Source organism: Mytilus californianus, unplaced genomic scaffold (assembly GCF_021869535.1).
Source record: "Mytilus californianus isolate M0D057914Y unplaced genomic scaffold, xbMytCali1.0.p SCAF_8, whole genome shotgun sequence".
NCBI classification, from domain to species: domain Eukaryota; kingdom Metazoa; phylum Mollusca; class Bivalvia; order Mytilida; family Mytilidae; genus Mytilus; species Mytilus californianus.
In genome coordinates this window covers 91,298,878-91,317,551 of record NW_026262734.1, presented here as the reverse complement: position 1 = coordinate 91,317,551, position 18,674 = coordinate 91,298,878, and the positions used below count along the sequence as shown (strand labels likewise).

Here is an 18,674-nt window from a genome sequence, read left to right as displayed (position 1 = left end):
GATTTGGATACATTGTGAGAATGAATTTTTCTTTTCTGTTTATGTCTCTTTCTCATATAGGTCATCACTTTTCTTCAGATCTTACACATCATTGGCTTTCAAATATTTATGCTTTGAGCGTTCTTGATGCTGGAAAATCCAGAAAAGCGCTTTGGACGCAAAACATTGAATAAAATGTTGTTTTCATTTGATACACTGTAAAGCTGCCTGTCTTTTGTTAAAGATTCTGTGCTGCCCTTTAGATATCTTTGATTATTTTTGTCTTTGGGTTGCTGTTTTATGGACGTATATATACATATCAGGTGTTCATTATTTATTTGTCCATCTCATCCATTTTGTTAAAATTCAAAACCGAAGAAAATACCCAATAAAACCGTCAAATACTTCTTAGTGTTTACAAGAAGTAATTGGTAATAATCATATCATGATTTTCATTTGAAAATTCTAATACTATACGCAAACACTAAACTTAAATCAATGTTTCGTGAAGAAATCTGCATATCTTTTAAATTAAAATCATTATTTCTTACAAAAGGAAAACCCAAATTATGTATTTATAATTTTTCTTACTCTTTGTCGCCACTTGTATCTTTTCTTTTGATGCAAAACAGTATACAAAAGAAAAGAAAAGAAATATGATCAACATCCTGCTGGTTCGTTCGTCAGAAATAAAATACGTGACAATCACAGGTTATATTGGTGAATTTTATGCAACTGTCATACAAGTGAGAGGTTTAGCTAGCTATAAAACCAGGTTTAATCCACCATTTTCTACATAAGAAAATGCCTGTACCAAGTCAGGAATATGACAGTTGTTATCTATTTGTTTGATGTGTTTGAGCTTTTGATTTTGCCTTTGATTACGGACTTTCCGTTTTGAATTTTCCTCCGAGTTCGGTATTTTTGTTATTTTACTTTTTAATTGATGGATTGCTTGACTTGTATTTAAACCATGTTTGTAAATACTTGTATCAGTTATGAAAAACATATCAGCTGGTTTTAAATGTTTGATTTCTTTTGTCAAAATCAAGACCGCCATATTGCAACAAGTTCAACAGCAATAAAGTTAACGATGACATATTATAACGTATAGTAAAGGGAGACATATAAACATATCGTAAATATATTAACTTCGTTTTAGTAATTATTGAAACCATGTCAACGTTCGTCATGGTTTATAATTTAATAATTCTTATATGATTTGCATATCTACAAATACTTGAATTGGATTGGTCCGTTAGCATTTTTCCCTTAGTTTACACTTCGATAGACCACGTTGCCGAAACTATTTTCGTAACCTTCATTGTGATCTCTTCATGCGCGATACAGATGCAAGGGATCAAGAAGTTCAAGCAAATTGAGATTGAAAAAACAAATACATAACTGTTATTTCTATTCTAATGAATAATAAAAAGAAATAATGCATTAAAGCTCGGAAAATGTATAAACTTACAATGAAGTAAAATTCCTCGAAATTTCATGAATAAGTTTTTAATAGGCGCATTAACGTCATAGGAAAACTTGAGGTCATACGAATGAAAACTCTCAAGATGAAGATTATTCAGTTTCTTGTACGCTTTAAATTCAAATAATATCTCATTAAAAAATTTTTGAGGTAGGTGTTATATCATTTAAGATTCTATAGCATTTATCGAAAATTCATGGATTTCAGAAAGTCAATTTGGCGGCTTACTCCTTAGTTACGAAATGTTAATTGTGCAGTTGATGGTAAATAGTAGCCATTGTACCAACAATTGTTAATTTAAAATGGCAAAATGTTTTGGTTAAGAATTATAAGGATTAGAGGTTATTGATGTGTACACTGGGTCGCTGACTCATTTATTCAATTTGTGAGTTAATCGCCCCAGTATACACATCAATATCTTCTAGAAAAAATGTGTTTAATTCTATATTAATAAAAGCTACGACGTGCAGATCAAATTTGAAACGGAAACTGTAAAGCTGTGAAAATATTTTTGCTTATTTACATCAATTGATTGATTGATTGATTGGTGTTAAACGCCACTTTCAACACTATTGTGCTATTTCGTGGCGGTCAGTTTTTATTCGTGGAGGAAGACAGAATGCCCGGAGAGAACCACCGACCTTCGGTAGGAACACTGACAATCCTAGTCAATTAAGATTGGAATCGAGTGCACCTGCCCCGTGCGGGATTCGAACTCACAACCTCAGTTTTAACTGGCTAGTGATACAGTAGTTCGACTACTTAGACCACTGGGCCACCGAGGTCCCTATATTTACATCAATCAATCCATATTAGATTGATCAACTGCGAACAAGACTTTCGTATTGTTTTCCAAAAGAACCTCTCCATTATTCGGGAAATAAATATTGAAGGTAATATGAAAGCAAATAAGAAATAATTTGAATTATTATGATCTGCTTATCCTTCCGGAGCACCTGAGATCACTCCTAGTTTTTGGTGGGGTTCGTGGTGCTCAGTCTTTGGTTTTCTATGTTGTTTTGTGTACTTTTGTTTGTCTGTTTGTCTTTTTCTTTTTTCGTCATGGCGGTGTCAGTATCTTTGACTTATGAGTTTGAATGTCCCTTTGGTATCCTTCGCCTCTCTTTAACAAAGACTAATAGGGAAAACAATGGTGGTTTTACTCCTTATGACTGTCAGCTACTCTAGCTTTGTAACCTTATCCTGATACTTAGTTCAAAACATTTTTTTGAAAACAAATTTATCCTTTCGAATTTCCTCACGAATCCAGCATGATTAAATGAAGATAGTGCTACCGACTTCGTTTTCCTAGTTGATATGATTAAAATTGCGGCTTCATGGTAAAAACCAACAAAATTCATGACGTCCAGATATAAACTTCATATAGCGTTGCTTGATGAAACATAATCCGAATGTTCTTGCTTAAGATTCACAGTTCTTAAAGTAACCTATAGTAAAGCATAACAGGCTATTGAGCAAATTCAACAGAACTTGATTATCGAGCAGTTATCTCTTTTTCTCATTGGATAGCGAAAAATGCTTCATTGATAGTTACATAGCCTGAACATCTACTACAGCATTATATAAATAATAGGAAACCACGAAAATATCAGACATTTGTCCCTCATTAATGTAAACTATTCTATTTTTTTTTAATGAAGAAAAAGATTCAAGATTATCTTTGTATTTTTTGGTCAAAACTAAAGCAGAAACAATATTTCTTTAATTTTGTCTTTAAAAAGTTGAATAAACCGATTAGTACTATTTTGTTATTTTATATATTTTTCCTTTAATTTTTTTTTGTGATAATTTTTCATATCATGCTACTGGCTTGAGATAGAAAATTAGCGCTAGAAACTAAGGGTAGACGTGTCGTTGTCAATGTAAATATCAACGATGTCATAGGGAAAATATCGATAAACAGATAAGCAATTGTTTTTTTAATCTCGAGGATGTTTCTCGTGCCATCATAAAGTATACGAGAAGAACATTACCCATATCATGCCAACAACATCGATACTGTATAAGTAGTATGGACAGGTAAAACACGGTTCAAACGGAGCATTGAAATAACATTTAGGGGCGTCTTTACAATTCAAAGTAAACCCAGGGCAATAACATGAATAAAGTACTAGTATTCAGTAAATGCATTTAAAGATTTGGTATTGCTAAAAAGAATAATTAAAAAGATCTGCTTCATATCTTGGTCATTTTCTTGGTATTGGCACAGATGCTTCAAACTAATATCGATTACAAACCAATTGCCTACTTCCCATTACAAAGTTCATTATAAAGATATTGACAAATATAATATGTTGAAATGAGCATAGAAAATGACATGAATAATACTTTCTCATGTTTCAGAAGTATTCGAAGTTTCCAAATTGGCCACCTTTTTTCCTTCGAAATTATTTTTTTCCGATTTCGTTTTATTTATGCAATGCCTTCAAAACCTTTTTTGAAAGTTAACAGATCTCATATTCAAATGGGTATCTTATAATATAAGGGGTGTCTTTTGGTCATGTTACTTCTAACATTTCTACGTACATGTATTTATACATCCTTGGTTTTCGAATGTTTGAGTTTGAGCGCTCCTGATGAAGGTAAATCCAGAAAAGCGCTTCAGCCACACGGAATTTATTAATTTTTACTTTCGTTTATAAGTGTAAACTCATCCAATGTTCCTATGTGTAACACTTAATAGTCAATCGGGTTTTCAAGAGATTTTAATGTAAAAAACGACAATTGTCTGCTTCATAATTTTTAAATCATTAACATTCTTGTGTGGGCTCTCAACGCTTACTAGTATTGTGGACTAAAATCCCGAAGGAAACTTCAGTATATTAGTTATTTTTGAGGCGCGTAAAATCAAGGAGGGATATGGGTGGAGGCTGTACATATCTGTGGTAATTTCTCATAATGACTACTTATTTTATTTCACATAATTATTGCACTACATTAAACTCACGAGTAACGCTCGAATAAAAATACTAGTAGTCGAAAGTCAAAATAAGATACAAAGTTAAAGACTATTGAACAATACAAATAAAAAATGCAAAAATTGCGCCAAATGCGGCTGCGGTCATTTATGCCTGACATAGAAAATTCGAAGTCTTTCGAATATTTCAACATTTTTATATTTTATAAACAGCAAATTTCCAAATGTGATCGTATCAATATGTTATACGAGGGTCTGAATGGGGTTTATAGAATAGAGAATAATGGGCAAAAAGTGCAAGAATAGAAAAAAATACGCATGAAACATTAGAGAAATCAATAGACAATTATGGGGGTGCTAAGTAAAAAGAATTGAAAATAATTGGCAAAATGAATAAAGAATAGAGAAAAATGGTCTAAAAACTAAAAATAAATAAATGAATAACCCCCATTCAGACCTCTTATACGGGAAGTAATGTTGAAAAAGAAAAAATGGGTTTGAGTGCGGAAAAAGGCAAGAATGATAGATGAGGATGAAATGATATAGATGTATCGCATTCACAACTTAAAACACCAGATTTTATACTGATAGCCAGTTGTAAATCCGAGTTCAATGGATAAATATGATTGTTCTACGAAGATTTATGCATTATGCTGCTATCGACAACGTACACAAGAACATAGGAACATAGGAACATCAAGTTATGAAATATGAAAAGTAACACTTTGCCATTTTGTTTTTAGCATGTATGTATTGTGTTTCTATAAGTGAAAAACAAACTTTAAATTTTTTCGAAGATTAACTCTATCTTTGAGTAACTTAAATGAGGGTCTGGATTCGGGGCTGGGGTGGGCGGGGGTTGGGGGTCTAAGGAGTGTTTCCAATTTCTGTTTATTTTTTTTTTTGCCATTTTCTCTATTCTTTATCCTTTCCCCCATATCATTCTCTATTCTTAATTTTTTGGCAAATTTTTCTCTATTCTTTATATTATTTGCCCGTTATTCTATATTTTGTAAACCTCTATTCACACCCTCTTATATATTATATATTTGTTGATTAGAAAAAACTCAAATGAATTAAAATCCCTTGAAATATCTGAGGTTCCAGTGTATCAACGTATGTTTTCGTCGTTTTTTTTTGTGCCATGTGCATGCTAGTGTCTCTTCGACTTATTAAATTTCAATTATCCCTTTTGTATCTTCTGTTTCTTCTTTTAAGTTGCAACCTTTCTAATCGAGACTTTTACAAACGAAATATAAAAGCTCTTGATTAGAACTGCTAGAACTAAATTTAAATTTTCGTTGACCTAGTATGAATTTGGTTACTCTTTTAAGATCTATTCTGGTAATATCTCGGTAACCACTTTCTATATACAAGGTGATAGGACGTGCCGCAAGGAATAGGTCACCTTTTCCAGGTTGAAAATATGTGAAAAAAGGGGGGTAACTATCAGAAATATATGATAAGGTCCACATTTCTTTTCTTTTTTGACACTTTGGTATTCCAGTTTTTCCAACACACTTAATTTGACCTGTTGACCCAATTTGTAATGCATTTTTTTTTTATTCAATGTTTACTTATTTTGTGTTATATCTCGTCTCACTATTTTAAATATGTACCACCTTTGATAATTATTTAGTATGACGATAAATTTTCACTTCTGTTCTCGTACTATGAACAACAAATTAATTTATTTTGAAAAAAATATTTCCGTATTCCTAACAACAAAATTATTATATTTAAATTTACCTGTGTACGTTAGTTTATTTAACGCCATTTTGTCCCAGGTTATAGTCGTATTTTTGACATTGTTTTAACTCCCCTTTTTTATTGATATTGTATTTATATTGTGTCATGGATCAAATTCATTCGTTCAGTATATGTTTACTTGTTTTTGTTAATACATCTTTTTGATCGAGTTAAGCCATTTCAATTGATATTTCATAGTGTGTCTTTCTATGTTGTAATGTTACACTACTGTTTAAGGTAAGGGTGAAGGTTAAAACGTTTAAACCTGCTGCAATTGTGTTCAGTGGTTGTCGTTTGTTGATGTGTTCCATAAGTGTTTCTCATTTCACGTTTTCTTATATAGATTAATGCGTTGGTTTTCCGGTTTGAATTGATTTGCACTAGTCATTTTGGGGGCCCTTTATATCTTGCTGTTCGGTGTGAGCCAAGGCTCCGTGTTGAAGGCCGTACTTTGACCCATAATTGTTTACTTTTTACACATTGTGACTCTTATGGAGAGTTGTCTGATTGGCACTCATACCTCATTTTCTTATTTCTATTGATGTCTTATTTTTTTTACATTTTTCGAAGCTTTTTGAATCAATCTCTTTTCATAAGTCATAAACACTGATAAAACTATAATAATCTGATTTACCGAAATAACTTCAAATTTTCCTTTTCAATCTGTACATTTATTTGGCAATGTTTTCCATGCATATATATCAGAAGTTACATGTATATTTCGATTGAGATACCGATATATGAAATATAGTTTCTTTTACATATTCAAACAAAACATATGCAATAGTTGCGGATCCATGGAGTTTGGAGGGTTCGCACTAATGAAACAGTAGCGGATCAAGGGATTTGGAAGGGTTCGCGGTAATGAAACAGTGGCGGATCCAGGGGGTTAGGAGGTGGTTCAAAGTAATGAAACAGTAGGGATCTAGGAAGTATAGAGGGGTTCGCAGTATTGAAACAATTGCGAATCCAGGGGGCTAAGAGGAGTTCGCAGTAAGAACAATGTTTAATATTTTGGCATGCATAATGGAATATACTCCATCGTGTAGTGTACTATATCATATTGTATATTTTCAAGAATGACATCTTGTACACTGTTGTGCATGTCTGAGGATAATAAAGTATTGTTGTATCTTTTACCCGGAGTGTAAGAAATCTATTAAATCCGTGTATCTTTGCGTCCAATTGCTTTTCATTGGAAGAAATCAAACACAAAAAATGAAAGTGTTTGATTTTTTGAACGAAAAACGAATGGACGCAATGTGCAAGGACCCTATTAAGACTAGTTTTATTAACCTTTTTGATAGTAAGAAAAGGCTACTTCTGTACCACATACTCTAGATTCTTTGTCAAGTGGCATCCTTATCGTTTATCTTTATGTGAATAATTTTCCTTTATTACTTAAAAGGATGACTTCAGACAAGGACACACCCACCAGGCCCCTCTAAAATTCGAAAATTAAGTATTTTGCATCGCTCTGCTTGGCACAATTGACGAAGTCACACTTCCACTAACCTCAAATGTTAAGTTTCACAAAATGAGAATTTTAATCAAAAGTTAATTCAGGACAAAGCACAATGTGCCGACATTCAAAATTTTCGATGAAGGTGATCTGGGGTAAATATTAGTGGAACCATAGCAGGCATATTCAGAATAGTTTCATGACGTCAGTCTCCCATTCTTTTTAAACTACTGTAATGGATAATAATGATGATAATTAATTACATACATGTAAGTATAATCTGTGAACACAAAATATAGGTATTGTGAAATGGAGGGGAGAAATGTTTATTAATTCAAAGGAAAGTCTTGAACTAATTCCCTTTTTTCAAAGTTGAACTTGAAAAAATAGCGACAATCAAATATTACCTAACAGCCCCACCCCCAATCCCCCCACCCCGACCTCACACCACCCCCTTAATTGAACGAAAATGACCAGTTCATAAGGAGATTTGCATTGGCATTTTGATAAGTGAACATTTAAACTAGACATTAATACACGGGTTTGGGGGACATAAATCTTTTTATCTATCTACCTGTCTATATATTATGCTCTATTCAATTTGTTATATGTCCTATATTTTTATCATTTCATCTTATCTTCACTCATTATGTTTTAATACGTAAGATACGATTCAAACCATTTTTGTATGCATTAATCGGATACTAAAGAAATACTTTTTATTGTCAGTTTTGCTTGAATAGATGCCAATGTGTTTAATGTCTTTGAGGAGTGTTTCAAAAACAGCATAACCTCTTGATGCAAATACTGTCCAACCTCATTTTAGGTTGCATTTCTGTAAATATAGACAATGCAATTTCCCACAGGAACTCCTTTTGCGGCTAAAACTGTGCCACATTTACTATGAAGTTTCGCAAAAAATTATATCCTAGAATGGAAAGTTCATACGCACTACCATTTTATTCAAAGGTCAAAACATAGGACTGTGCGGCATATTTTCAACATTTATATGTATTTTTTTTATGCCGCGGTCACAAAAAAGCACACTTTTAGCTTGTCGACAGGACAAAACCACCCCACCAATAATATTCAGGAAATATCTATGAGTTTCAATGACTGCGAAGAGTAAGAATAAGCACTTCTAAACAATTTGAATTACAAATATGCATATATTATGAATTTATTTTGCATTCAGGGCTTTAAGTAAGCTATGCATACTGTAAACTGTGAATTAATGCTGAGTCATCATAGTTAAGGCCAAGGATTTTCTTAATTTTCATGAAATATTTATAAAACTTAATATTTGAGTTAATTTCATTAAAATCTTTGAGATAAACCAGATTTGGTGAAATTCTGTATGTTCTCTATTTTCACCCAATATAGGTTGCATTACTGTAAATATGGACTATGCAATTTCCCATAGGAACTCCCTTTGTGGCTAAAACTGTGCCACTTTTACTATGAAGTTTCGAGTAGAAAACTATATCCTAGAATGGAAAGTTCATATGCACTACTATTTTATTTAAAGGTCAAAACATAGGGCAATTATTTTCTGGTCGCCATTTTATTAGGATCAGGTCAAATCTGCTGTATAGGTTAAAAGCAGCAATATCATGGTTTTAAGCAGAAATCGATTTTGTCTTGCTGGATGGTTTCGTCATCAGTTCTTTTTAACATATCTGGAGGGAAAACAAAGATCAACAATTCATTTATCCGTGTTATTAGCAAGAAAATGGCTTCATGGGGAAATACAATGTCTTTGTTGACAAAGTACTTTCAATCTTTCTGCTTCACCTCAAGCCGGTTCAGTAGCAGAAATGCACCTACTTCGAAAAAGTCATAGCAGTCGCCATTGTTTTCAATACACATGAAAAGCACTGCTTATACCGTTACACTATTGTCACATAAAGAAGAAAATAGAGTTTAAAAAAAATTACCTGCTTTGAAAACAGGTTTATATAATGCATAATATTTGATATTATGGACAGGTCAAGCTTCCCACTGCGGAAAAACGTTATATAATATGAACAAATTAGATTAAAGTTATACGTTGTAGCAGCGATACACGAACACAACAAACCAAAAGTTATATAGATGGCAAATATATGGTCCAATGCAAAAGACAAGCATCCGAGTTTCACCAACAATACAAGGGAAATAATGAATATTAAAGAAAATTCAATCTCGTGTATCATCAATATAAGTATGACGCTTAGTTGGAGAAATTCGTTCGTCAGTTATAAAAATGGACATCAATTTGAAATTGATAAAATTTATTTGTATAAGTAGAAAAATCTGGACTTCTTATACATACTAGTAACACATTAGGGTCTGGATGGGCGGTCCTTCATTTTCGTATTCTTTATTTTTTTTAGGTAATTTTTCCTTATTCTTTATATTTTTGCCCATTATTCTCTATCCTCTATTGTTTGGCCCTATATTCCTCTATTCTTTGTTTTTTTGTTTCATTTTTTTCTGTACATTTGATCTTTTATTGTCTATTTTGTAAAGCCCATCCAGACCCTCACAAATTGTCTAGAAATCAACATGCATTTTAAAAAGCAAAATATCTAGATCGGGTATGGAACAAGTTTGCATCTTGTTGCCATAGTCTTGCTTCATTCATATCATACTTATTTAAACTGTTTGCATGTAATGTAAATTAACCAAGAAAAAAAATCAAGCCTTTTTACAACTTGGTAAGTTTGTAAACAATTATCTCAAAAACACTACACCAGGTACATTTGAACAGGTAAAGTGATGGGGCAGCATCAAGGTAGACTGTAAAAGCATGAGTGATCACCCATTCATAAACTCTAACAATACCAACTGGTCAATTAAATGTCCCAATTGTATTGTCAATTTTGTAATCTGGTTGAAGAAAAGGGTAAAGGTAAAGGGTATTACCTATAGTCAAGTCACAGTAACAAGAATAAAATGCAATGCTATGCTTGGAATTTCATTTGTGAAAGAATATCTCAATTTTGACAGCATAACAAATATCATCGGATTTGGCAATTATTGATTCTGATTTGATTATATGAATAAGAAAATTTGGTGTTAGTGTCAATGAGACGATTCTCCATGCAGGTCACAATGTATAAAAAGTTACTTTGCACGTTAAGAACCCTTGCAACGACTTTGAGGGGTCCGTAGGTGGCCTGTTGCAAGGCTACATTTCTGTCCCTATCCAATATACCCTCATTTTCCCGTGGCAGTCCAATTTTCCCCGACCTTCATAATACAGGACCTTCCTAATGTATGTATTTTTAATTTGTTCTCGTCCTGAACATGCATGAAATATTTGCCACTGGACTTTAAGCAACCACATTCGATCAATTCTAGTAGTATTTTGATAAAGGCTATATCATATAGTAATACACATCTGACACTGATAAGCTAAATAAAAACAGTGCGTGTTTTTTTCGCCAATTATGTAAATACTAATACCTATGAACATTCTGTACAAATTCTGAACTGCATGTTTCTGTTTGTAATGGTCCTCACCGTCGAATTTGATTTGACCTTCCATTTGTCTAGATTTGAGTGCCACTGGAGAGCTTTATGTAGACGAAACGTGCGTATGACTTACTAAATTTTAAGCCTGGTATCTTAAATGAGTTCTAAATATCTTTAGATCTTAACGCCGATAATCTTGTGAAAACAAAATACATTTTTTTGTCTCCTTTCCTGTTTTTTTTTAGTTCCCATCATATTGTGTAAACGCCTTTATTGCAACAGACGCAGGAGGTAATTGAATAGGAAATTTTAACAAAAAATTAAGCACCTGTTTTTGGGTTTGCTTTTTGACATAATGTTGCATAACAGTTGCTGAGGTGCTTGTCTAACGACCCATTAGAAAACGGGTTCTCTCCTTTAGGAATTTATATAATTTCTTTTATTTGAATGTGTAATTTCTATTCTTTTATTTACTTAGGTAACGAACCTTGTTATATGTTGACTGCTGTCTTTTGTTCTAGGTTTTATCGTGGTTTGGCTTGATTTCCATATTAATCAATATTCTACATCCCTTATTTATGTCTTTGGGTTCCTGGTTAACATACATCCCCTTGTAAAGAACTGCTTTATAGTTTATTAATTGAAAACAAATCTTTTATTAAGATATGAGAACAAATTGAATGTCTAATATTACCAGTGTTATATATTTAAACACGTGAAGTGTTTACAAATACTACAATGAAATATATATGTGTTTTTTGTGTGATGAGATAATTCTCTTCTATGAATAACTAATATTAAACAGCTGGACAGCCTGGCAGTTAGTTTACATTTGCTATATTTCAAAGGCATTTATGCATGCACTTTCCAACTCCTTCTGTACTATTCTGTATGCACATTTGCATGCAGTTTTCACCACTTGCTGCAGATCCATTGTCGTGTGCATGGTCTCTTTTTATCCTGCAATATGTAACCAAAATATTATAAAAAAAAATAAGTATGACAAATCGTTCATATTTGAGCAGTGAAAGCCAAATTGCCTTTTTCGTCAAAGTGTTCAGAATCAAATGAAACGATTTCGTTGAATATTATCCAATGATATCAATTAAGCAGCTTCTCTCCTTGGTACAAGGAAAATAATAAAGAGCATTATTTTTTTCTAATTGTAAACATTATGCTGAACAAGTCAGTGATGTTGTAATATGATTGAAACAACACATTTATACAATGAAAACATATATTATATAATATATCGTCCAGAAAACTTCAAGTATGTTATTGATAGACAAGACCAGCAGCGTTACAATAGTTACAATAACTACATATTGCGTTATATTAGTTACATGTACGCAAACACGTTTAAGAAATAATTCATGAAAGCCATAGATTTGTTGGAAATTTACACATGGCCTGGGCCGTGATATTCGAATTTTATCCTGAGCGTTAGCGAGGGATAAAATAAACGAATATCACGGCCAAGGCCATGTGTAAATTTACAACAAATCTATGCATGGCTTCCATGAATTATTTCGATTCTGATAGGAGAAATACGGTCATTAAAAAACTGAAGCGAGGGTTGGAATGCCGTGTGTGTGGCTGTTCTAGTTTACCCACTGTTAGATAAATGTAAAAAAATCTAATAAATCTGTAGCTTGCATGAACCGTTTCTTAAATAACCGCTAGAAAAAATGTGATTGATTCTTTGAAGTCTCAAACCTAACATTTGCCATTTTTAATTTTCATTTTTTTCTCGAAAGCTTCCGTCAAATTCACTGTTGACATTTTGTACGAATGTGCGAATAATGCAATAGAATAGAAAAAAAGCAACACCTACCTCAAAACTTTATTTTAATGCAATATTATCCTAGTTTAGAAGGTTACCGTTAACGCAATGGAAAAACCTTCAGCTTTGGTGTTTTTTTTCGTATGACGTCAGTCATGTTTTGAAATGACGTTAATGCGCCAAAAACATTAATGGAATTTCGCGGAATTTTAATTTATTTTGATTTTGTACATTTGTCCGATCTCCAATGCATTAATTCTTTTAGATATGCCTCAGAGTAAGAATAAAGGTTCTGTAGGGTTTTTTCAGTTGTAATTTTTAACACAGCGAAATCGACATAGCGTTTGCACAATGGTTACGATACATGTGGATTTACGTGGGAGGTATATTTTAACAGCCATTATTATGTACATTTCGGAGTCTGCGCTAAGTATAGATATATCGAGAATTTTATCACGGTGTTGTTTACAAAGAGAAAGAAGCACGTCATATTAGAATTATAGTTATATCATGTATAGATAGAGAACAACTTTTCAAATAAAGCAATAAATATTAGATAAAAATTAATCGAATGATCATATAATTTATGAATTTTAAGAAGTGAACGAATTTTTGCGTAGTGTATTTATGAGTAATCTTGAAAAATCATTTAGGAACTTTCAATTAGATTTTGAAGAGGGTATTAGGACTAAACCCCAAACTAAAATGGGTCTTATCCTAATAAAACATTCGCATGTATTTTTACAATAGTATTAACGTCAGTATATCCTTCAACAATGGCTGCAATGTTTGCAGCCAATTTTAAAAAAAGAAAAAGAATAAAGTTTCCGTTTTGTAAAAATTTTGCATACTGAATATCTAAAAGAAAATATGTTATAGACTTATTCAAGTACTTTATCATCAACGGCATTTATAAGGTTTAGTTTTGAGAGTTTCTGATGGCAGTAAATCCAAGCAAGCAGTTCGAACACATCTTTATAAAGTGTCATTTTCATTTTATATCATAATAATTTAATTCTGGATGTAACGCGTCTTCTGAGTGGCTGACGTTGTTTTGTTTATCAGCTCATAGACATAATTTTGTCATGTGACCGTGACGTCATCAACGTTTTTTCATGGTTTACTCCGGTTTAAAATGGAATTTAGAATTAAATTATAAGAAATGACTGTAATATTTTTTCTGTCTATTCGTACGCGAGTTATTCAGTGTGCACCACATTTTTGATGTTATTTCTTCATAGACAGAAAAAATATTACAGTCATTCCTTAAATAATGTAGAAAAACTATCATCAAAGGTTCCTTTCTCATTTGTGTAAAATTACAATAAAATCGAATACTCACTTTTCGCACACAAAAGAAAAGCGACTGGTACATGGTTCATCGGCCCACTTGTATACAGTTGTAGAGAACTTGTAGTAGCACATACAATTAGAAGTCCTTCCATTGTTGGGTTGGTTGCTATGCCAGTATGTGAATTTCATTTCTGTTAAAGGACTGTACCATCTCCAGTCTCCTTCTTGGTGAATATCTGCACCTCCGATCCATGCAGTTTTTCCAAGCAGAAGAAAAATATTAAAATCTTTATAGTGAAGTAATTCAGAGAGTAACCCATTTTGGATTTTTTCCATTCACAAATAAATTGATTTCATTTCAACAGTACCAAACCACCAGAGGACAATTCCGTACACTTGTCGCCTATAACAATAAGACCCTTAGCAGGAAATCATACAAGAAGGCTTGAACTCGACTCTAATATAACGATGTGATCCCAGTTCTGCCCCTACAGGTATGTAGTACTTTTATTGCATCGATGAAGAGCAAAGATGAGCAACAGATATTCCTTGTGTAGACCAGAATTACAATGTTGAAATACTTCTGAAAATACTTGAACCAGTTCTATTATCAATAAGGTGAATTTCTGTTCTCAAAATACAATTTGTATATTAAATTAAGTCTTTGCTAAAGACGAATAAATTGAATACAACAAAACAGATAAAACTTTCACTTTATTGTCATTGCACACTTAAATATGTGGATCTTTATTTAAATGAAACGTATTTAAAAACCAAAATCTACCCGCAAAAACAATTTCAAACCCAAAACAATAATTAGAACACAGCAAATATCTAATAAGAATAACTCAACATCAGAGTGTCTGTCTATGCATAACAAAACACTGAACAACATCTGTTATTTCGATGTATCCATCTTTTATTCATCTTTCATGTCCAGTTGTTCTTATGGCTACAACTCTGATTGAATATATCCTTCATATGAGAATGACAGTTGTTATCCATTCGTTTGATGTGTTTAAGCTTTTGATTTTGCATTTTGATAAGGGACTTTCCGTTTTGAATATTCCTCGACGTTCGGTATTTTTGTGATTTTACATTTTTCTAAATCCTTTAACAGTTCACTCAACAATAATTTAATAAAGTCGGACTTTTCTTTTGAATACGTCCCTACATAATTAAATCCTAGAAAGTTTACATTTTTATTCCATGATGATGATTTCAGTTCAGTTTATTAGCTATAATATATCCTCTGTACCAGTTTATTAGATGTTATATACCCTCTTAAATAATTTATTACCTGTAAAAAAAATAAAATAACAAACATACCAAACTCTAAGGAAAATTCAAAACGGAAAGTCCCTTATCAAATGGCAAAATCAAAAGGTCAAACACATACACATCAAACAAATGGAAAACAACTGTCATATTCCTGACTTGGTACAGGCATTTCCTTATGCAGAGAATTGTGGATTAAACCTGGTTTTGTAGCTAGGTTAACCTCTCACTTGTATGGCAGTCGCATAAAATTCCTTTATATTGACAACAATGTGTGAACAAATACCCTCTGCACCAATTTATTAGCTGTGATATACCATCTGCCCCATCGTTGATTCATTGATAACCTGATTATGAAATCATATCCAGCAATACATTACATCCGGATTACAAGTGTATCGGAAGTAAAAATACTATACGTATACACAACAAATATGTAATGAGTGGTCTGGAGCAGTTATGTCTTCTGACTGAAGCTATGTAAAATGGATCATCACCTTGAATATAAAAATACTGATCTCTTTAGGTTTGAAATATATTGGGAGTTAATAAAATAATTCTTTTATGAAGAAATAAAAATATGAGAAGATAGAAACCATGACACTAATTTATCTGAAAATATAGCTAGTAAGTTATATCTATTCACCTGTTCAGTGAGGCAGTTAAAAATGAGTTTTTATAATCTATGAATTTATAAACGAAATTTTTTAGAACGATTTGTTAAAAATCACGTTAGTACCGAAGTACTGACCACTGAGCTGATGATGCACACGGGGACTCATAGTCTACCACCAGCAGTATAGACCAGAAAAAGGAGAAAAAAAATACTGTATAAATGTCATGCGTCCGAACCGCTTTTCTGAAACAGTCATAAGGGATTATAAAAAAGTACGCCGTTTGCAATATTTAAAAGGAAAGGAAAATGGCATAATAATTGGTCATCTCATGCTTCATCAAGTGAAAATATAATAATATTCTGCTTCAACCTGTATGAAATTTGTATATCGAATACCAACTGATTGAAAAATATACATAAACAAAAAGTTAAGACACCAACTATACTAAAAGATAAACAGTTATCCGATCAAGAGCAAGAATAACATTTGAAGGAAAATGCATTTACTTGTACAACAAAAATCATACATCTGTAAAGAATGTATAAATTTAATTAAAAGAAATTGCTATTTTAAATGTTAAGCGGTATACTATATAATGTTACTGTATTGTAGTTGTATTTATATTAAATAGAGAATATTGCTTCATCTAGTTTCAAACTTATAAATATGACCGATTGTACCCATTTTTCAAGAAAACGTACTTACTGTTTAATATGGAGATTAAGAAACTGTTTTCATCTGCACTCATCTCATGTGCCAAAAAACTTTCCATTGCGTGACAAACAGTTTGAGCATCAAACCAGTTTAACTTTTCTTCCATAAATATGTACTTTTTACTTCTAAATGAATGCCAATTCACGCTCAAACCGACATCCATATTATTCAAAGTAATATACATTACAAGAAACAAAGCACCTAAAATTGCCATATTGAATAAATCATCAGTTGAATAAAAACCAGCCGACGCATTTGTTTATTGTGAGCTTGTCAATTTACATGTCGTACTTTTTCCTCCGGACTTCCGACATTGAAATTTTGTTTTGACTGGTTAACATTGTCTTTATGCAGTCAATTTGCTGAATAAAAAATATCAACCCGTAACAAATATGTCTGAATATAAATTATTTCCCGTGCTCCAGATCAAATTATATGAATATTATTATTCTAAGAACATTACTTTTATTTTTTCTTCAAATAGTTTTGAAAGATCCTAATGAATATTATACCAGCTTTATATTGTTATAAGGATCAACTGCCATTTGGCGATAAACCTTTTTAATTTCATTTCGATTGAAAAGTAGAAAAATGTCAATTTATTAATTTGATATAGACGGCATATTTTAAGTTATCCCTATATTCAGTAAATTATTTATTAAAATTGCTATTACCAGTCATATAAGAAAGAGCGAGAATTAAAAACTAGTCAGTGATGCTATGGTTTTTGCTCGCTCACATGGTTTAAAAAAAAATTCTATCTACAATGTATCATACGATCCTTACTTGATAGCCGTATTTAGAAAAACAAATATTTCTTCCAAAAGATTGGCGAAAGATACAAAGGGACATTCAAACTCATCAGTCGAATATCAACTGACAACGCCATGGCAATAAAAAAAGACCAAAAAACAAACAACAGTGTACAAAACACAACATAGAAACTTAAGACGGAGCAACACGAACCCCACCAAAAACCTGGATGGGTAAGCAGATCCTGCTCCAGATGTGGTACCCGTCGTGTTGCTCAGGTAAGTACAAACTCGGTGATTAGTATAATTCGGTAGGTCATATTTGGGAAAAAGAAGGACGGGAATGTAGTTACAAACATATCCGTCGTCATCTGTAAAAAAAAATTCCGTAACGGTCAACCAACTTGTAATGGCATTCATAAAATTTTCGAAGGGATGATTTCCACTTCACCACTTGGAACTCTTGATTAAAAAGCTTCCTTGTGAACAGCAACCCTCTATCAAGGAAATCTTAACGCAAGCCCTGAAATATCATAACATCTGAGAGATATATACTCCATATCCAGGCGCTGCTGGAATGTCACTACATAGAAATGGAGAATTTCAATTGGGAAGCTGAATCACCTTTTATGTCCTAAAGTTTTGTGCTCAACCGACCCTCATTGTCAATTTCTAGATATAAGTCAAAATATGAGGCAGACTTAACTATAGCTGTTGTATCCTTTATTTCAAGTTCGATGGAACATAGTCACCAAACTTTAAATTATTTAGTGAGAGGACATCATCTTCATAGCGGAAAGTCAAGTTAAAGGATAATGCTAGCGTTATTCTTTTCATTTTTACTAAGAAGCTCGTGTATGAAGTCAGCCTCATATGAATAAAGAAACAAGACGGCAAGAAGAGGGACACAGTTGGTTCCCATGAGAATGCCAATTTCTAACTATATATGCCATTTAATTTATTTGTTTGACTTTTTTCTTCTTAAAATTATTGTCTGAAAGGTAATCAGGGCAACTATTGAAACGTTCAATAAAAGGTTAAAAACAAATTGTGTGAACATGGAAATGGTAGACTAGAATTTTTCAGATGTTAACTTTGTCGACATGGATAACATACAAATGTGTTTTGAAATGTCGCATGATCAAAAGCCAAACGTAGTATGTT

General features: G+C 32.4%; 1 protein-coding gene across 1 annotated transcript; it reads right to left on the bottom strand.

Annotated features, from left to right (window-relative positions):
• Nucleotides 1-14,194: 14,194 nt before the first annotated feature.
• Nucleotides 14,195-17,031, bottom strand: LOC127712899 (perlucin-like protein). The gene is made up of 2 exons (XM_052219497.1): nucleotides 16,709-17,031; nucleotides 14,195-14,467 (listed from the first exon to the last, which is right to left on the bottom strand). Exons 1-2 carry the CDS (start codon nucleotides 16,970-16,972, stop codon nucleotides 14,195-14,197), a joined length of 537 nt encoding a protein of 178 aa, XP_052075457.1. The 5' UTR covers nucleotides 16,973-17,031.
• Between the last annotated feature and the right edge of the window lie 1,643 nt (nucleotides 17,032-18,674).

Excerpts from the sequence above, each read along its gene's own strand:
- LOC127712899 (XM_052219497.1), bottom strand. The coding sequence starts at position 16,972 with ATGGCAATTTTAGGTGCTTTGTTTCTTGTAATGTATATTACTTTGAAT. Across the intron at positions 14,468-16,708 it reads ATGGGTACAATCGGTCATAT|GGGTTACTCTCTGAATTACT; the intron begins TTATAAGTTTGA and ends AAAATCCAAAAT.